Raw genomic sequence first — 22345 nt, 5'->3', positions numbered from 1 at the left:
CTGTACAAAGGAGAATTGGCAACAAAAATGGAAAGTGATGAGGCAGAGAAAAGGAAGAGATATTGTTTGGATGAGGGGTCTCCTTCCATAGATCAATCAATTTATTATCTTTCTGGGGCATCTTTTATTTATTTTTTGTATCTTAACACCACTCAACTCTATTTGTGATTCACTGGATCTCCATTTCACTTAAAATTTGATTTGTTATTGCCTGTTTTAAAATCATTTGAACATTGGACAAAATGTCATTTGAAGTGTTTAAGTGTATTGGAACAGATTTGTCAGGGTGATATTTTACTATGAAATTTTGCACCTTACCCCATTTTGGACAACTTTCATAAATCAAAGAGCTAGGGTCATCTTTCTCTCCTTTTTTTTTTTTTTTCCTCTGAAGGCATTTCCTGCATATTTGCCTTTTTGTGTCACTCCTGAAGTTGTTCCAGTTCTTATTGAGTTTATTTTTATGGTCCTTTAGTAACTCCTTCAAGTCACCATTGTTAGTTTCCAAGCACATAGTTTTGCCTAGAAACATAGTATCATAGCTAACCACTCCCCCCCCCCGCTAAAAAAAGCTCTCATTGCCAAAGTCTCTGCCCGGAAGACAAACTGGCCATGATTTCTTCCTTGTTAAATTCATGGTCCTATAAGTCACTTGCTGCCAGGCATGTTATATAGGTAGTCCTTGACTTAAGAAGAGAGTTGTACAAGCAGTGCCATCCTGAGTTGATTCTGGCTTTATCTGTACAGCTTGTATGAGACACACAAGTAGTTTGTGAAGATTTATTTTTCTGCAATAGTAGAACACTGTGCTTAAGCTGTACATCAGCTTCTCCCATCTCTGCATCACATGAGTTTTCAGATTGTTCAGTGCTTGCTAACTGTGACTTTGTAACTTCACTGTCAATTTCTACCAACTTAATAGTCACATTTTCACTTTCTTCCATCTCTTCTTCAGACACTTGAAAAGCAGGAACTTTATTTCCATGAATTATTTCTTCTCCTTTTTCAGATGCTTGGCAACAAAAATGGAAAGTGATGAGGCAGAGAAAAGGAAGAGATATTGTTTGGATGAGGGGTCTCCTTCCATAGATCAATCAATTTATTATCTTTCTGGGGCATCTTTTATTTATTAGCCACTTCTTTTATTTCCTTATTTTTACTAACAGTATTATCACTTTCTTCTATTTCAACTTCAGGCACTTGAGAATCAAAAGCTTCTTTCCCATCTTTCATTTTTCTCCTTTTCATTCTTTTTCTCTAATCTTGTTAGATGTTTCAACCTTCATTTCTTGATCTTTCTCAAATACTTCACTAGGTATATTCTTCACTTCTTCATCCTTTGACTCTTCAGATGCCACTACTGTAATTTCCACATCTTCTATTTTGGCTCCAGTTTCCTTTCTAAGCTCCACGATGTCGCTTTTAATCTTGTTTTGCTCCACTTCTATCCAAGCTTTTAACTTAAGGCAGAGAAAACAACAGACTTTGAATTTCAGCACTCCAAATTGGGAACAAACAAACCAACTCACATTACAGATTTACAAGAGTCAGATATTGCATGTATTTGGGAAGAAAGAATTGCTTAATTTTCGAATTGCCAAAAGGTTAACTAATTTTCTCTCTGTCTTTCCAACATCATAATCACCTTTATCTTTTCTCCTAATTAGATTATATAGTAGTTTGATACACTATCATCATTACTACCAACATATTTAGTTCTTCTTAGTTTTGTAATGAAAATTATACAGTATCGATGTTATTTCTACTTGTATTACTATATTTTTTTGGTGTTATTTGATATAAGATGTTTTTTTTGGAAATGTTCCAAAAGTGTTTCCCACATGAGGTAATACCCTCCTTGCTTTACACCAGCTTATAAATTATTTTAGAAAAATGCTCTCCTTTTGTAAAGTAAGAAGGACCAGCATTAATTTCACAAGTAAACCAAACTTCTCAATTTGTATATTCCACAGTTATAAAGGCTGCAAGTCAAAGAACTGTATCAGGCAGTGCGCTTGATTAAGACATAAAATTATGTTTTGTGTTTTTCTAATACGTCTGAAATAATTATTTTGTTGTTACTGTACTTTATAGGTGTTTGAGTATGTGTGAAATGCTACACAAAATCATTCGCAGTCAGTTAGAAAGAACTATTTTAAAAAAATTTTTAGTAACTTATGTTTGTCATTCATTTGCTCTTTTTTTTTTTTTTTTTTTTTTTTTTTTTTTTTTAACAGGAAGGCAAATGTCAGATTTGAAAAATTTGCTGCCCCATTGCTGCATTTAGCAGGTTTAAAAGTTAGTGTGTTTCAGGTAAGTTTTATACTAAAAGTTGTTTTAACATGAAATAAAAATTTTAACACATCAAAAATAATTTTTAGTCCAAAGGGGCTTTTTCTCTGAGGGACTATTGTTTTCGTTTTGCAATTTTTGCATCGAAACACTGTAAAAATGGCTTCAGCACTTTTCAAACTGTTGCCATCAAATATTATCACCCTGTATTATACTTGAAGAAATTAAATAATGAAGAATCTGCATAAATGTATAACATTGTGATAAAACAATGGTACCTAGAGCCATCAAATTTTGAATGACATAATCCTACTATGAATATAGGCATCTGAAAAAACCCAAATTTGAAATTTGTAATTTGTTTAATTATCAGTTTCATATTTTGTAAAACTTTAAGGAATTTTGATTAAGAAACTCAAGGATTTCAAAGTGAGAAATGGCAATGTTGTACAGAAAAAACATTTTTATCTCCAGCGCATGAGACTGCATATCGGAAATTCTAAAGATAAGCTCAATTTAAAAATATTTTGCAATATTGCTCTCTAACTGAATTTTATGGTTGAAGTGTGAAGAACATGATATTTAATAAATAAAGGTAACACAAAATATTTAAAAAGAAAAAAAAAAAAAAAAAAAAAAAAAAAAAGCCACCCTTTTGGATGTAATTTAAGATCTGAAACCTTTCAGTTTTTTTTTATTTTTTTTTTATTTGGAATTCAGCTTATTCCAGCTACAGCTGACTTACATAAGGCTAAATGTGGAGTTTGTAATATAGGTGAAGAATGAATTAAAGAAAAATGTGAGCTCTTCGTAATCTATGGGAGACATTCCTTGATCAAATTGTTTGCCTATGGTTTTCAAAGGCTGACAAACATTCAAGATTCTTGATTTTGTTGACATGAGAGCTTAATTATAGGTTCAATAAGCATTATTTAATTTGAAGAGTTCTTCAATGAACCTTATATTGCCTATCTGCCTGTATCTCATTTTCTTTTCTTCTTTGTCATACTCTAATTGAAGCTCTAGCTTCTTTTCAGGACTGCAGATTCAATGACTTTAATTGGGTCCTTCATGTTAAGCTCATTAGTTCTATCTTGCTCACTCATTCTGGCAGCTGGTAATTAAGAGTGTCTGGAAATTTACCTGTCTCCCAGCTAAAGGACTTTGATCAATGCCAATTATTTGCACATATTAGCATAGGGAACAGTAAAGTTTGATTCATCAGTTGGTTTTTCAAAAACCAAATCAGTTACAGCTTTTAACTTTTCTTCTGTATTTATATTTAAGGTTTAAGGTTTTATTTTGCCTAACAAGTGTTTCAAACTTCTGATGAGTAGATTTGTTCAAGATTCCATGAACTTTCCTGTACAGATCCTGAATTTAAGCAGTCTCATCAGCAGATTTTTCCAGCCTATGAGATGGCTTCCAAACATTTTCTGACTTGTGTAATTTAATATTTTGCATAAGAGAGCTTGAAAATGAAATAATTTTGTTTTGGCTTTTCTCCTCTTCCAGACTGAGTGAGACGATTAATGGCAGTGTGAGGAGGTATTGATATACTGCCTGTTGCATATGTAGGCATAAATGGATCAATGTACATTCGAACAGGAAGAGACACTGATGCAGCTCTATTTATTTCAATTAGTTTTTGAATGTGAGCCTTGTCTTGTTTCATATCTAGATTTGGCAGGTTATTAGGTTTGCATAATGACATAGGTTGAGATTGCAAATGAAGCAGAAAATCCCTGTCATACTCTTTATTCCCTTCAGGATTTAGAGGCCTCCACTGATCTTCTTTATAATTGTAATTAAAAACCATTTTGCCTTGTGCATCTTTGGATATGTTTTCCTCATCCTCGCTTTCTGCTCTAGATGAAACTCAAGATATTTCACTAGTAGACTCACTTGGGCATCTATTTCACACATAACATTCAAGCATCTATTTCACGCATAAGGGGCACATGTTTCTTTACTGCATATTACACATTTTAGAAATACTTTGCATTTATAAACTGGATGTTCAGCCATCAGGCATGCAAAGCAGAACTGTTTATCTCTTAAACTACTGTTCTTTTCAACTAAACTCATCTTTTGATCAGGAAAACAATCCCAGATTTGGTGTTTCCCAAAACAAAGAAACACATATTTTCTTCACATCCTTTAAAGCTGTAGTGAGTAAATTGGCAGCTGTAGGCATTCTTCTTGTGGTCAAATGCTCTTCTCTTTTCTGAAAAATTGGGGATTTTCACTTGAATGCAAACCAAAACCAACCATGGCTAAGTTTATTCCTTCTTCCTCTTCAGTTTCGGCCTTAAGGAAGGACATCAAATTCATTAACTCTTCCAGTGTTTTTTTTTTTTTTTTTTTTTTTTTTTTTTTTTTTTTAAGGTTGAACAATATTATTTTTAATCTAAAAATTTAGATGAAAAAATATTTTTCAATCAAATTCAAAAATCCAGTTCTTCTAAATTGAGATAAAAAAAGGTCTAATTCTTTTTTAATCTTTTAAAATTATTTCTCTCTGTCTTTTAAAAACTTTTGAAACTTTTTTTTTTCCCCTTGGCAGGTTCTCATGTACCCATAGAGCTTCACATACTACAGCTTCAAAACCACTGTGTTAATGAGTGTATCAAAACTCATTCATTAATTAATCTATGAGCTTGTATTTCAGTGACTATGTGTAAATAAACTGAATTTATCTTTCATTAATATATTTTACTCATAAAGATTAAACTAAAAGAATATATTAAATCTTTATTAATCATAAAGATTAAACTAAAAGAATATAAAAGAATATATTCTGCCCTTTAAAAGTGTCTGTTGGTCATACCTTTTAATTTCATCTATGTTTCACATGGAAATAAAATGACATTAATCGAATTATGTATGTGTAAATTTATATCCCATAATATAATACATGTAAATCATGTTATGAGTTTTATATGAGAAACAATTAATTCTATTTATTAGATTTCTCTGAAAAAGACTGCTGTATTAAAAAAAAAACCAGTGGCAATGTTTCTTTTATATGATTTGTTAATTAAATTCAAAATTTTGTATAATTCAGACAGAAAAGGAAAAGCAAGCTCAAGATCTGATGGAAATTATGTCAAATACTGATGCTGTTATTATTGCTGGTGGCAATGGAACTGTACAAGAGGTATGAACTATTTAGTTTTATTAGTTTTTTATTTATCAGATGCCAGCCTGTTGGTCACTAGGTCATTAGTCTGCATGCTCTCCAATATTTTTCCACAAGATAATTAAAATGAGATAATGCAGAGCATTTATCAATGTGAGCAGCAGTCATATCTTGTCCAGTTAAACACAAAATACACACAGAAAAGTTGACAATATTAAAACAAAATAAATTAGCATGGAGACAGTTGTGTTCAGTCAACAGGCCAAAAGTGGCCACCACAGCTATATAAGTAGCATTTAGAACAAGATGAGAATTATTGCTAAGGACAGTCCAGGGTTTAGTACAGGAAGAGTGATCAGGCACTGTATGAAAGGACTGTCTGAAGATTCTTTTAATCTCCATTTTTTAAGAATGTAAGGGCAAATTTCTATTTCATTGAAATAAACGGCAACCTCTTTTTGCAAAAGGTTCACTTTCTCAGTTTCCTTAACACCACAGTTGGAAGGTAACCTTTGAAAAGACATGTTACATTGAATTCTTTCAAGTAGAGATCTGCACTTCTGGATGTGAGGGCTTTTATTCTCTTGATTAGATGATAAAGCCTGAAGAGCAGATGTTAAATTGGAGAGGATCATAGCCCTCTCAAAGGAATTCTGGCAAATGGAAAGTTGCTGAAGAGTTTACATGGCCGGCTCACCATCAAAATGTGTCATGAAATTTCCAATTGGCAGATAAAAACGGAAAAGTTTGCAAAACATAGCAGCCCCAGCTCTTTGAGTAAAGTCCAGAAGGGAACCATCTGTATAAATGTGAAGCCATTGATAAAAAAGATAGTGACCATGGATAGTTTCCAGAGCAGTTGCATGGAGTGCTTCAGAACAGCAGTTTGATTTTTTTATATTCTGATTTTAACTCCAGTCTTATGTCAAGGTCCATGTAGTACAAGGGGTTAACAAGGGACAGTAATTAAATTGGTTTATCATTAATTAAATGGAAACAATCAATATCATGTACATGTTGGGTAAAATCCTTTGAGTTTTCATGTTATGTTCTAGATTGTGATTGCAGTCTCACCAAAAAGTTATTAGGAATCCTAATTAACCTGTTACAAAAAATAGTTGCTTCTTGTTTAATCACATTAATCATAGGATTTTTTTTTTCATCAATTGCTGCATCACCAACACAGGGATCGTTTTGACTTCTCCAGAAAGGATTTGTAGAACTTGATTTTGAAAAGTTTCAAATTAATCACTCTGTCAGAAGGAGAAACCAACACTTTGTTACAATAGTTCAGGGCCAGCTGAATATACATTTTATAACTTTACTTAAAATTTCTCTGTTACAGCCCCTTTTAATTTTGCTAGTCATTTAAGATTAGGGAGTCTTTTTTTCTGCTTTGAGATAACATGCTCAGCTTGTTCCCTCCATGTTAGCTTGTAGTCGAAGGTACAGCGTAAGTAAGTTGCAAAATCATTAAGTTGTATATGTCTATCCTGAAAGATGAGTTTGGAAATACTAGTTAAGAGGTAAAAAATGGAAAGAATCCAAGGCTGGATAACATTCTACTGTTGGTTCAGAGGGAAAAACTAGCTATTAGTTTTATTTATGTTTACTGACATATTGTTATTATTGCACCAATGTTCAAGTCACTCCATGGTTAAATTCAAAATAGCATTAAGCTTAGTAAGCTTAGTTTGATCTTTTTTCAAAGAGCTACAGCAAAAGACTAGATCGTCTGCAAATAGAACCTCTTTTGTCAATCCATCGGGGTCACAGAGGTCATTTATAAAAATATTAAACAGGGTGGGGTTAATTACAGTGACCTGAGGATACCAGTTTTATTTGCTTAAATTTCAAAGTGTGATCTCCGAAGCAAGTTATGCAGAAGCATTGAGAAAGAAAATCTTTGATCCACCAGAGCATCTTGTCATCAATACCTATGGACTGCAGTTTTTGGATAGTCCTTAATCTCCAGACCCTTCAAAAGCAGCACTGAAGTGTACATCTAAAGACAGGAACACAGCAAAGACAGATTGTTGGAGATCCAGGACATAGACTGGTCCAGGAAGATGACCTGCTGGCTAGTTGATTGGAATCTGCTAAAACCCAACTGGGTTGTAAACAAAATATTATTTGTCTCAATGTACCATTTAATACAAAAAGTATCAATCTCTCCATGACTTTGGATAGAATGGAAGTCAAGGAAACAGACCAGTAACGACTAAAATCATCTAGAGGTTTACTGCTTTTATGAATTGGAAAAATGATAGCTTTTTTTCCAAATAGCAAGTACTCCAAAATTCCAGCTATAGTTATATAATTTTAAAAGTTCAGAAAGGGAATTTTTGCCACTATGTTTTAGAAATTCCTGCAAAACGTTATCTAGTCCTGGATACTTTCCATTTTTCATTTGTCGAATGGCTTCTTTAAGTTCCAGTATGCCAAAATCACTATAAGCTGATAAGCTTCTGTTTTTTCACAAGATCATAATTCAGTCTTTGCCTTTTAAGATAAAAACATTTAAAAGTATTAAAAATTTTTTTTGTCCTGAGTCAAAAGCTTTTCTGTAACTCTCATTGGTTCCTTAGTTTTCGCGTTAGACTTGCTTTTCAATTTATTTGCAAAATTATAGATTTTACTAGTTCTTTGCATTGTCAATATTAATAATAAAATCATTAAAACAATTACATTTTGCAGTTAAAATTTCTTTACATAGAATAATAATAATCTTTCTCCAGAATTGGATGTTTTCTGGTCTCTTGGTTAATTCTGCAGTAATGCAGGCATGGCAGGAATAAGATTTCAGAGAATCAAGCTTTTCATTACAGAATTATTTAAATTTATGTTGTTTTCCTCTAGGGATTCACATTTTAGTGCTTGATAATATAATATTTTGAAATCTAGAAAAAGCTTTAGCAATCCTTTCTTTTAGGACAAGGAATTCATTTGAAGAAGACATTATATGTTCGAGTTCTTTTGAGAATTTCATCCAGTTGGTCTTTTTTAGAGTTTCATCTGTTTTTAACATTTTTCTTAATGTCCTTAATTAAGAAAGTTAAGGGAAATTTAATCCCTGTAATAATGATATGATGACTCAAAATTGTTGAAGATAATTTCTCTGCTGGTATTTTCAGCAATATCAAATGTAGCTAAAGTCCGAATTTGTGCCACTTCCGTTGTCATGTCAAAAAGTTGGAATGTCAGTGTTTTTGAATTAGCGTTCCATTTTATCTGAATTTAGGAGATCCAATAACACTTTACCAACACTGTTAAGATCATTGTATTTTCCTCGTTTACTGTGTGCATTAAAGCCACTATATAGAATTGTTTTATTTGGCAAAGATAAAAGGCTAAAATCGAGTTCAGAATTACCAGGAAGACTATAGCATGCCTAGATCTTAAAATGCCACTCAGCCAGGATAGTGGTTGGCGTACTGAAGGACCTGGGTTTGTATCCCAAAGAAGGCTTGGATGTTTGTAAATGTACAGTGTCTGTGGGGCATAGGAGCCCTCTAAATATGCAGAGAGCTGAAAGTTTTCTCTAGAGGTTGTTAATAGGGAAAGAGGGGTGGAGACCCTCGGACCAGTTTTCCAGAAGTGCTTTCTCTTTTGGGAGGGGAATAAAGCTAAAGTCATGCTGTCACCTATATGGTGCTCAAGGCTCTTGCCAAAGACAGGTACATTTGATTCCTTGCTATGAGGAATGTTGTGGACTTGTGCTGACCTTTGTCAGGCAAGCGAGATCATTAACAACAACAGATCTTAAAATGTGGATTTTTCTCTTCCAAACATTGATTTATCTACTTATATAATTTAATATTTTGTGACCACAATGAATGATTTTTTTTCTTTAAAGTCAATTCTTTTTATTATATATTTAAATAAATACTGTATCTGATGTGCATAATATTCTGTGTTACTTTAAATGAATTTAAAAAAATTTCCATCATTTTATCTTATTTATAGAATTATATATAATTTTTTTATAAATAACATAAAAAATATTTTAATTATATATTATTTCCTCCTTTATGTAGTAAGTGCTTTCTGATGTATTAAAATTTAGTACATAATAATTTCACAATTGTAAATATTTCTAACTGGCATCAAAAATAATGCAAAATAACCATAGCTGTTACAATATTTCTAATGGTTGTAATTTTATCTTCTTTTCTAAGCACTGTTGTATGAATATTGCATGTGTATTTTATGATAATTAACAGCCTATTATTAAAAGTAATAAGTCAGACTTTTATATTGAGAGAGGAAAATCTAGGATATGTCACTACTTTTAATGTAAAAATCAAGATGCATGCCTATTTGATGAACTGCATAAAAATAAAATTTGAACATATTGGGATAATTCATTGCTTGGTGATCTTGGATTATGATGTGCTATGCAGCTATTTGTCAGCACATATCCCAGAAGGGTTAATTTGTATATTAATGTTTTACACTTAATGGTGATCAAATATGTAAGGTGTAAAAGAAAGGCCACGGACATCTGTTATATTTCAGAATGATCTATTCCAGAACCATACTTGCTAAATGTGTCTGTAGGTGACCATCTGAATAATGTGGTTGCAGCATCTGTTAGTGGAAAATTCGAGAAGTTGAGATATCTAATCCTGCAACAAACCGGGCAAGAAGATAATGGTCTGTTACAAAGTTGAACTAAACTTCATCTAGCTAATCTGAATTGTCATTTCTAAGTTTATTAAAAAATAATAATTATCATTTATATATCAGCAGATATAAGTCAATTACAGAAAGCATCACTTTGACACAAGTGTGCTTATAGAAATATTTTTGTCATATTTGATGATATTTGATGATTCATAAAGGATAGATATTGTACATGTTCAAAATTTTCCTCAAGTACTGTGATATTAATCCAAGTGCCTCATTCAATGCTCAAAGTCGCTCATGTTCAACATCATAGCTTAGAATAGCAAAACCATATTCCAAGAGCCTCTGGTGTCCCTCTAATGCCTTATACATATTGTTGAATCAAAGGCATTAACCATTTGAATGATACCGTTGTATGGGAACATTATGGACAATATGGGGTGTATAAATTATCTCAAAAGCGTCTTTAGATATGCTACTTCTCATATCAATATATTGAGATAATTATACTTAATGGCAAATTTGTATGTTCTACATTTTCCATTTTATCCATATTCAACCGACAAAATCATTTTTAATGCAGTTTGTTGCATAAAGAAATAAGTAGCATAGCATAATTCTGTCAACATTTCAAGCAGAGCCATTTGGTTTTTGACTAATTTTAGATACTATATATTGGCATATATCTTGGACATTCTAAATCTAAACTGAAAGCATGGAGTGAGGCATCTGAAGCAACAGATGTGCATATAAGAAAAATTGAACAAGCCTGATGTTGATTACATATTGCAGAAATATGATCTATAAAGATATAAATTCATCTCTAAGCATGTTTATATAAAGATCCATAATCCATTTTATGGTAAATTTATATTTCGTGATATACACAAATATAATCAGTAGATGATGTCAGGACAGAATGGGGTACAATGGTGTACTTCTCTGTTTATCATTTTAAGGAATCATAACTTCACAAAGAAGACAGTAAATACTATTATCTATTCTTTTATTTGTGCAATGGTCATTTGATTTAGTTTTCAGGCTATCTGTGTTGAGAAATCGTAACTGCATATTTTTAATTAATTTGTTATAAAATCTGTTGATATCAGCCTTAAAGTAAATCATTAGTCGTTTCTTTTATTACAGATTTATGCAATAGATGTTTAAAGTATTTTTATTGAGCTGTAGTTCAGTGAGCTTACCCAGTTTATTTACTATGTTTTGTAGTTTTAGTAGATCTCTGCCTTAAATGCTAATCCTGGGGTAGAATGAAGTAAAGTGTAATGGGGTACAACCTCGTAGTAAAATAACTAGAAGCAAAAGATTACCTATAAATTTTTACAGATTATCAAATAAGACTCTAAATACGGTTTCTCTCTCTCTCTCTCTCTCTCTCTTCGTCTTTTTTTTTTTTTTTTTTTTTTTTTTTTTTTTTTTAAGAAAAAGGTGAGAACATTATTTCAAAATAACAAAGAGATAGTGATAGCTGACTGAAGATATGAACAATGCAGTACAAGAGCAGCTATCACTCGTCAAATGGGATATGTGGATGCTTCAGATCACTTTAATATAGCACAATTAATTTTAGAAAGATATGTGAAGAAGAAAAATGAAAGTCTTTAACATGAAATAGCTTAAAAAAAGAGAGAGAGGGAAATATCAAAATGCTATTTTTATGTCCCTAATATATCCTACTTCATTCACTGAACAAGACAAATAACACTTTATAGAGCTAAATTTTTATTATATTTTAAAAATATTGAAAATTTTGTATCATTATAAATTGTTTATTAAATAATAAAATATCTATTAGTATTGCCATTCTCCCTATTTGTGACTTATGTTCTAAATTTTGTTTTCTGTTTTGCTTTGCTCCCTGCTAATAATTGTAAGTTAATGCATTTCTGAATGTCCTAATAAGTAGATGATGTTACATAACTCAATTCATCATTTTATTTTGCTTCACTGCAGAATTCGGTTTGAAAAATTTCTTAATTTTTTGCTAGATGACACTGCAGTCACTTTTATTCAAACTGCTCCACTTTTATTACAGATACACATGATGCATGTCATATGGGACCACTTACTCTGAAATAAAAGGGATACATATAAGCTTTCCTTTGGAACCTTTATGTATAAATTTATCAATGATTTTAAAGTTTAAAACACAGAACAATTTTAATGCATTTTTCTGCTGTAAGTAATTTTAGAAATAAAAATTTGACCATTTTTATATTTTATTAAGTATATTCATAATGAATTGCATATAAGTATGAAAGGTATAAATGCTCCTAATTAATTTTTTGTGCATCAAAATTTAGAATTTATTAATCTGTGAATTTATTACCTGTGTATTACAAAATATTAAATATGCTGTATGTAAAAAATTGTTACATTTCATGGTTCATCCATTATATGTAACATTGCCAATGATAATTTTTAAAAATGGTTTCAAAATCTATGGTGTGTTGTTAAAAATGTAAATTTTGCCTTTTTTCTTTAAAAAAATTGAAATATTTAGGTTGTTACTGGATTGATGAGGCGTCCAGATATAGAGGTGAGCTGAACTTTATTATATTCGCAATTGTAATTTAAAATATCAATTTTTCTTATTTTTATTGTTAATAATACTTTCCGTTTAATAATACTAATTTTTATTGTTAATAATACTTTTGAATACTGATCCTGATATTCTTTACTTTTATTTTTTTGTAAACAATATTAATTTTCATAAAGTTAGATAAAATTATGTAGATTTTATATTCTACCTGTATTAACAAATTGAGTATTGTTTACCAAGTACACAAATGTAATTTTGATTATTATTATTTCTTCTTTCTCTTTTCTCAAGGAAGCAAAGTTGCCTTTAGGTATTATACCTTTGGGAAAAACTAACACAATTGCAAAACATCTTTTTAGTTCCAAAGTTTCTTCAGAAGCTCAGTAAGTTAAAAAAAATCATAATCACTAAAATTTTATATTTTTTTACATAATTTTCAATAAAAATCTTTGAAACCAGATTTTTATCTTGGTTATAAAAGGCAATTGTTATTCCCATTCTTATGAATGACTGAATATACTGCTTATATATGAAACAAAAATTAATTTGAAAAATATTTTATTTTACAAAATAAGGCACATGGTTGTCAGCACAGTTAATGTTCATTATAACATTCATTTGTTACAGTGGCCACTGTAACAAATAAAAACAAGAAAGTCTTCAAATTATATATGATATGAAATCCATTTTATTGTAGTGTATGAAATCCATTTTTGCTATAATGCCCTTTCTGTGCAGTATAAGAGGGGTCATTATAATGAGCATCAACCATATAAACTTTTCTAAAAGATAAATTTCTAAATTTCTTTCTTCTTTGTAATGTAGGTTGATGGCAGAAGCTGCCATGGCTGTGATTCGAGAAACTACTGTTGCCTTGGATGTTATGAAAATTCAGGTATTTAAACATTTGCATTGATTAACTTTTAAAAATTGAAATAAGGTGATTAAAATGGTTTTCAATGAATTAAAAACTGCCAATAAAATAGGTAAAAATGCTAGTGAAAAGTAAAAACTTTCTTAAAAAGTTGCAATTACTTTCTTTAATAATTTTAGAAAATTCTAATTGTATTTGTAATAAATGTGGTATGATGATATAAATGATGCTCATCTACTTCAATAATTTGTAAACTTCAATTTTTGAGGTGAATTTGAATAAAAAGTGGCTCAATGTATTATGAGGATAGTATCCTTTAGAAGAGCATTCTGCTTGTTGACATTTATTAAAATTTTTCTAGCAATGCTATCTAAAGTCTTAATTCTGAAATAAATTATACTGAGTGCTATTGAAAATTCAGGATTTTCTTAACTTTTTAAAGCCAATAATACAACTGTTGTACTGGAAAAAATCATATTCTGTAAAGTTGGCTATAGTGCAATTGCCATACCAACATTTCGTTCTTCCCTTTAGAGCAGCGTTTCCCAACGTGGGGCCCACGCCCCACAAGGGTGCAATGCGACTGTTAAGGGGGGCAGTTCGAAAATGGACTCTCCAGAGTTTAAGGGGACAAAGGAAGTCAAAATTTTTCGAAATTACATTTTTCATTCTCCAAATTAAAGAAAAATGTAAGTGATGCATACATAAAAACTTTTTTAATTGCAGTGCATTTTAAATATTATATAAAGAATTTTCGCTGTAGACATTGACATTTAAATGCTTTTAAAGGGCATTTAAATAACTGACACATTATGCTTTCCAGACATTTTTCGCACATTTCAGCCAACGAATTTATTTTATTTTTTACTGTAGAAATGGCAATCGGTATATTATTTTTTCCTTGAGTGGCAACAGCTGCTGCTTTTCGCTTTAATTATGTTGATCTTATATTTATTTCTTTCAGCCCTTAGTGAAATGAGGGATGCAAGCAAGAAAGAAAGTTCGTCAGTATTCGGAGGTATATTTAAAATTTGGTTTCGTACCCGGTCAATAAATGGTCACCTTTTGCCTTCTATGCCAATAATGCATGACCAACGAATCAATGAAACTAGGTCATCTTGAGGCACATTTGAAGGCGAAACATAATGCTGATCTTAATTCAGATTTGAATTATTTTCACACTTTAATATTACTCTTTTTTTCAAAAATTTTCCTTAAAGTCTCTACTTACTGCTCATAATGCAACTGTTAATCATGCTCTTGAGGCTATTTATCAAATTTCATTACTCATCGCTTAATCTGGGAAAAGCTGTACTATAGGGGAGAATTGAATCAAACCATGAATATCAGTGTTATTTCTATGATCCATAGTTCTATTTGGGAGAGCTTTCGATTTGTATATTCGATTCAAATCACTATTTAAGTCTTAATGACTTTTATTTACACACATCTTTTATATTACAATATATACATAATTCAAGATTAATTTCAAATCAAAAGATGGGGATTACCCCCCTTCGTATCAAATTCTATCAAGAGAAATCAAGTGAGCGACCACTCTCTTCCAAGTTCGTTTTTCGACTCCTCGTTGCCACTGGCAGAAGAGAAACTTTCGCTCACTTCGCGTTCGAGTTGTAACATTTCTCCCACCTTTTGATTTTTGACAAAGTATGAAAAAATCAAAACAATTGTGAAATGAAAATTGAAATACGAATATAAGATGAGTAATTTAAATCTTACCAAAGCTACCAATTTTATCTAGGCGTAACAAATATCTTGAATATTTTAAACTTACTTAATATTCCACAAACTTATTCTTTAAACAACAGGCAAAAAATTCTTTTCTGAAAAATACTAGTAAAGTGATTTATTCACAAAACTGGAAAATCAAATTGTATATAAAATATAAATTCAAAGAAAGGAATAAAGAAAACAAATAATAGTGGTACTGAAAACAAAATTAAACTAAGTAAAGTTCTTTGGTTTCACAATTTTTCTGCCATATCTACTAAACTGAATGTTTTTATCAGAATTTTCAAGTTCACAGTCTTTGGTATCAATTACTAAATCATTCATTTTACCAGTATGTCTCGAAGATTTGGATGATTCAGTAGTTTTAAGCTCAAAGATAGATTCTTTATTGTCTATCTCCATTGGAAATACTCTTTGAACTGGTCTTAACAGTTCACCACTAGATGTTTTGACTTTCACCACTCTGATGTTGTTATCTTTCCCTGGGTATGTTTCGATCACACGATCCATAGGCCAGTCTGTTCTTTTCCTTTTATCGTCCTCTACAAACACTAGATCACCTTTCTTGATGGTTCGTGAAGGTACAGTCTTTGGTCGATGTACTAACATACCAAGATATTCATCTCTAAATCTTTTACGAAATTCCACATGTAACTTTTGGTGGTATTGCCGTCTTTTCAATAAGTTGATTTTATCCAAACTGTCTAGATCCAGAACACCTTCAGTTCGCACATCCTGAATAAACATTGATGGAGTGAGTGCACATAAATCGGTGGAATCTTCTGACTCATATGTTATTGGTCTGGAGTTGATATTTGCTTCTGCATCACATAGGATAATTTTAACATTTCTTCATATGAAAGTAATGCTTTTCCCATTACTCTTCTCAATAATTTCTTGATCATCTGAGCCAGTCTCTCTCACCAGCCTCCCCACCCAGTCTCTCTCACCAGCCGCCCCACCATTTATCGCTGTATACTACTTTAGGTCGTCCTGTTTGTGGTATGAATCTTCTAAATCTGAGAAAAAATCCATTAGTCGATAAGCTTTCAATTAATTCTAAATGAACCGCACGTTAAACTCCACAAGTAAAAAGCAAGATCCAAGCATTTCTATTTTCTTTTAAATAAAGTGGTCCTACTACATCAACAACTGTCACCTCAAATGCATAAGCATCTCTGACTCGATCATCTGGGAGAGGACAAGGCACTGTATCAAGAACTTTCACCAAGTGTCTCTTGCACTGAACGCACTTCGATATGACTCCTTGTACTGTTTTTCTTCCTTTTATTATCCAAAATTTTTGACAAATATTGGTCAAAAGAGCTTGAGTACCAGCATGTAAAAGTTGTAAATGGTAGTCTTGTATCATTCTTTCTACTAATTCATGTTTGGCTGGAAGTGCAATGGGGCACTGGAAGTTTTCATCATTATGTCTTCTCAAAATCTTCGTTTTCAATCTTATAATCCCTTCTTCATCTCTGAAAGTAAAATGTCCCTTCAACTGTTCTTCACTAGAGAATGCTTCTTGTTGAACGATCTTCACTAATTTCTTCTCAGCAACGTCCAATTCTTCAACACTCAGGGTTTTGCCATAATTTCTTCCTCCATGTCTACAATTATTTATGAATCTTAGAATCCAAGAAATCATTCTCACAATTTTAAAGTAACGTGAAAAGTAAATCAGGTACTATTTTTCAGCAGTGATATTAGCCAAAGTCGAAATAATGTTCTTTCCCTTTTCTTTCATAATTTCTTCTTCGTTAGTAATCACTTCACTAGTTGGCCATTCTTCATCGTTCTTCATAAGCCATTCTGGCTCTTGCCACCAGCAAGATTTCACAAAACTCTTAATCGAACACACTCATGGTATATCTGCTGGATTCGAATTTCCTGGAATGTGACGCCATTCAGATTCCGATGACAATTTTCGTATCTCTTTTACTCTATTTATGACAAATGGCGCCCAATGGTCATCTCTTTGGATCCAAGAAAGTGCAGTACTCGAATCTGTCCAATAGTTCCTTGGAACATTGTCTAATTTGAATGTTTGTAAAGCAAGAGTTGCGAGTCTGACTCCTATACAGCAGGATAATAATTCTAGACGATTTATGGTCATTTTACTTAATGGACTCACTCTACTTTTAGCTAGAAGAAAATACTCCAATACATTTTCACTTGTTTCTTTTCTTAAATAAGTCACACATCCATAGGCTTGTTTACTTGTGTCATAGAATGTATGAAGACTAAGACTTTCATTTCCATTTATAACTAAAGCCCTTGGAATTCTAACACTGGATAAAAGTGACAAATCATCAATCCATGAATAGAACTCTTTTCCTAAGTCTTCGGGTATATTTGTATCCCAACCAATTTTTAGCAACCTTGTCTTTTGTATGAGTACTTTAGGTGTTAGCGTTATCAGGCAGAGAAAACCCATGGGGTCGAAAATGCGATGTACCGCAGACAATATATTTCTTCTAGTAAGATTCACTGGTTTGTAAGTAGCAGTCTTCACCTCACAGAAAAGGCTATCATTTTCCTTATCCCATAAAATTCCCAATACAGGAGTAGGTTCTATACTGTCTTCAGTTTTCAAAAGAGAAGTGTGCTCCCACCCTCTCAGATCGAATGATGCAGAATCTAATATCTGTTTCAATTCCTCGATGAATCGCATAAGTGTCTCTTCATCAGGAACAGATGTAATGCAATTATCTATGTAGAATGATTCTTTTAAATTTTCCGCTGTTTCAGGATATTTAGACGAATTTAGATCAATGTGATGGCTTAATACAGCAGCCAATAAAAAGGGACTGCAATTCAATCCAAAAACAATGCATTTATGTCTAAAAACTCCTCCTTGTCAAAGTCTTTCCACCATAAAAATCGTAAGAAATCTCGTTCACTCTTATTCACTGGCATTTCCAAAAAAGCCTTTCTTATGTCTGAAATAACTCCTATTCTACTCTTGCGAAATCTTAAAATTATAGGAATAATTTGTTCGAGCAAATTTGGACCCTTTTCTAGGCAATCATTAAGTGACCGCGAATTTTTGTCTTTACAGGAAGCATAAAAAACCGGTCGCAATTTTGTGGTTGAAGTTTCTTTGAATACCCCTTTATGTGGTAAATAGTGACACTGATTATTCATTTCGGTTCAGGACTTCTATAATTCCTTCATTTAATCAATCTGTGAAAACATTTTCGTAATCCTCTAATTTGCCCTTTTGTATCCACCGGTGTGTCGTACTGCTTAAACGCTGTCTAGCAATATCGAAATTTTGACTTAAACAGGCCTGTTCTATTATCCAAGGCAACTGAACCTCATATCTTCCCTCTTTAAAGGTAACAGTTTTGTTAAAATGATTCAATGCGGCAATTTCCATTTCCTTTCTACATTTTGTTTCAACAGGATCTTGAATCCCCAATAAATCTAATTTCCACAAATTTTCAATCTTCGATGTGTGAATTAATAAAGAAGTCACTGCGACGGCATGAGTCACATTTTCCTTATCGTCAATATGATCAGATAATTTTCCCATTAAAATCCAACCTATTTTGGTTTCCATTGTAACTAATGTTGAGTTCAAACGTTCAATTTTGTCTTTTACTAGTTTCCAATAATTATCAGCTCCAATGAGTAAAGATACGTTGTTGTTATCTAAAGATTCACGATGAACATCTGCTAAAATTATTCCTCTGTCTTTTAACAACTCCTTAATATTTTGTGGAGGATAGTCTAGCTCAGCACTCGATATTTTATCAGTCTCTAAAACCTGAATAATTAGTTCCTGGTTATCGAAAATGTTTTTTATTTTTACATCTACTCGCACACAGTTCTGTTTGGTAGGCACTTGAGATCCGAAAGTAGGAATCATTATTTCTTCCCTTCCCACGACTTTTAATCCCAGTTGTTTTGACAGACGTTTCTGGATATATGAGTGTTGACTAGTGCTGTCAAATAAACAACGAACTAATTTATTGCATGACCTACTTTTAATTTCTACTGTCGCCGTCTGTAAAAATATTTTATTCCTACTGATGCTAATGTGATTGCACGCTGAATTTTCTACTCCTTTTGATTGCGATGCTTCAGGTTTTTTTCTCATTTTTGTAACATAGGGTTGCATTATGTTTTTTGTGGCAGTATACACAAGAGTTTTTCTGAGAACAATCGGAAAATTGATGACCTTGAGCCAGACAAACCTAACATCGAGCTTGTAATCGCAGTATATTTTGTTTTTCATTTACTCTCATATTACACTTTTCACTATTATGTGTGTTATTTTTGCAAAAAATGCAATTTTCTTCTTTTACTGGAGCTAATAATTCTTCCACCAACAAGGGGTTAACTTTAAACTTATTGTTTGTGTATTTATAATTACTTTTGTGCTTGTCGAAGTGTTTATTCTTTCCGTAAAATGGAACGAATTTCAGTTCCAGTTTGTTAACTGCGTACGTTTGTTTACGGCATTCAATTTCATTTTTCAAAAAAGCAATTAAACCTGTAACATCAGATTCCTCATTTGGATCATGCTTTTGGTGATATTCGAGAATCAAATTATGAGGCAATAATTTCAATAATATCGGATTTAACAAGTGTCCACACGAACTTGAAGTTACTCCTAAATTACTTAAGCTTCGAATGTTTATTTCACAAGCGTCGTGTAATCTTCTTAGTGCATTTAAGTTAGAAAAATTTTTAACTGGTTCTATGTCCAAAAGATTATTCATATGTGATTTGATAATTTTCTCTGGTTTTCCAAAGCATTCTTTTAAAAGTTCTAAACACGAATCGTAATTGTGTTCGGTTAACTGAAATCCTTCAATGACATTATATGCTTGCCCTATCAATAATGATTTCATGTATATGAATTTTTCAATTTTGCTTAATGCTTTGTTCTGATCAATCGCAGCTGTGTTGTATTTTATATGTGTTGGGTACGTGCTCAGTGATGATTACAAGATGTACACAAGCATCGTTTATTCTACATTACTCATCTACTATACTATATTACAGTTATGGTTAAAGATAATAATAGATACAGTTACAGTTACATATATAACATCTCCCTTTTTTTATAAAAAATAATAATAGTAGTAAAATTAAACATATTCTTTTAAATAATAAGGTTTCTTAACAGTCCTACCAGATCGAGTGACGTAGTTATGTCCATTTGAAAAATTTGATGATACTATACCTTTTTCACTATTTGGTGACACAACACTTCTGTTAGATTTTGAAGGACTTACAGGCACATCTAAATTTGTAGTGCTCCTACTATTTTCATGTATCTCGGGTTCATCTATAACTTCATTCTCATAGTTGTTTTGTATTGCAAACTCTTCCTGATTAGTTCCTTTAAGAAGGTCTCTTCTGTCCCTTTCTACAATTCTTCCATCTGTTCTTATAATCCTATATGAACGTGGTCTTTCTGCTTCTTCTATAATTTTCCCTCTTTCATTTAGTTTTTTCCCTTTCTCTTTTATGTGAACATGATCTCCTGTTTTCAGTGGTTTTAATGGTCTTGCATTCCTATCATAATAACTTTTTTGTAAGGTTTGTCTCTTCAGTAAATGTTGTTTATGGTCTTCATATCGTTTAGCTTGGACAAAATTCTCTTTTATAGGCATCAATCCATTTACTTTTCTTCCAAACATCAATTCTGAAGGTGACTTAATTTCATCTGAAATAGGAGAGTTACGATATTCCAGTAAAACTAAATATGGATCTTTGTTGTCAACTATAGCTTTTTCTAACATTCGCTTGACAGTTTGAATATGTCTTTCAACCATTCCATTAGACTGTGGACTTGAAGTTCTGGTTTCAAAATTCCATCTTCTTGCAAAATTTTTATATTTCCTGCAATTATATTGTGGACCATTATCCGAATATACTATTTTCGGAATACCATGTCTTGCAAAAATTGATTTCAATTGCTTTATCACTGCTACACTTGACAAATCTTCCAAATGTCCAATTTCAACATATTTGCTAAAATAATCTGTAACTATTAGATAATCCCTTCCTTGAAAGTAAAAGAGGTCTGTTCCCAATACTTCCCATGGACCATTAGGTATTTCTTTAGATATCATTGGTTCTTTAGTATTAGCTTTTTGTAAACTTAAACGTGTTTGACAATTCAGTACCAAATCTTCAATTTCTTTGGACATTCCTGGCCAATATAATATTTCTCTTGCTTTGATCTTGCATTTTACTACTCCTAAATGACCATAATGAATTCTGCTTAACATATCTTTTCGTAAACTTCTTGGTACAACAACACAGGAATTTTTAAATATTAATCCATTTGCTTCTGATAGTTCTTCTCTGAAGTTAAAATATGGTTTTGCCAGTTCTGGAACCATACATTTTTCATCTGGCCATCCAGTTTTAATTAATTTTCTTAAAACTTGTAGTTCTTCATCTTTTTCTGTTTCCAGTTGAAAAACTTCCATTTTACCATTAGACATTGGTATACATTCTACAACTAATCCAACATGAGCTTCTATTTCTCCTTCAAAGAAATCAGATCCTTTATCGGTGAATGATCTTGATAATGCATCCGCTATAAAAAGTTCTTTTCCTGGTTTATATTTTACCTCAAACGGATATGGCTGTAATCTTATATGCATTCTTTGTAGTCTTACAGGGCATTTATTTAATGGCTTTTTAAAAATTTATTCCAGTGGTTTATGATCACTTTCCACAGTAATATTTTTTCCAAATATATACTGGTGAAATTTCTCACACACAAATACAATAGCTAAAGTTTCCTTTTCAATTTGAGCATAATTCTTCTGTGTATCTGTTAATGTCTTAGATGCATATGCCACTGGTAAATTATTCTGCAGTAAGACTGCTCCTAGTCCTTCTTGAGATGCATCTACAGATAAAACTACTGGCATGTTTATATCATAATACTGTAAAACTGGTTTATTTACCAAGACGTCTTTTAGTCTTCTAAATGCTTTTTCATGTGTTGCATTCCAGTTCCAGATAACTTGTTTTTTCAACAAATCTCTTAAACATGATGTCAATTCTGATACATTAGGTAATAAATCTAGAAACATATGTAATCATTCCTAGGAAAGTT

At 31.8% G+C, this 22345-nt stretch overlaps 1 protein-coding gene across 2 annotated transcripts in view; it reads left to right on the top strand.

Moving 5' to 3' along the window:
• Positions 1 to 22345, top strand: part of Mulk (acylglycerol kinase-like protein Mulk) — a 91561-nt gene that overhangs the window by 33690 nt on the left and 35526 nt on the right. For both annotated transcript variants that reach the window (XM_085811402.1, XM_085811401.1), the window contains exons 4-8: positions 2238 to 2313; positions 5360 to 5452; positions 12585 to 12620; positions 12915 to 13006; positions 13449 to 13518. In XM_085811402.1, the coding sequence (XP_085667528.1) occupies positions 2238 to 2313; positions 5360 to 5452; positions 12585 to 12620; positions 12915 to 13006; positions 13449 to 13518 (367 nt within the window). The remainder of the gene's footprint in view (positions 1 to 2237; positions 2314 to 5359; positions 5453 to 12584; positions 12621 to 12914; positions 13007 to 13448; positions 13519 to 22345) is intronic.

The sequence above is a fragment of the Stegodyphus dumicola genome, chromosome 2 (assembly GCF_044657685.1).
Source record: "Stegodyphus dumicola isolate Sdum_Otavi_A_Nest chromosome 2, ASM4465768v1".
NCBI lineage: Eukaryota > Metazoa > Arthropoda > Arachnida > Araneae > Eresidae > Stegodyphus > Stegodyphus dumicola.
This window is presented reverse-complemented; position numbering and strand designations above follow the sequence as displayed.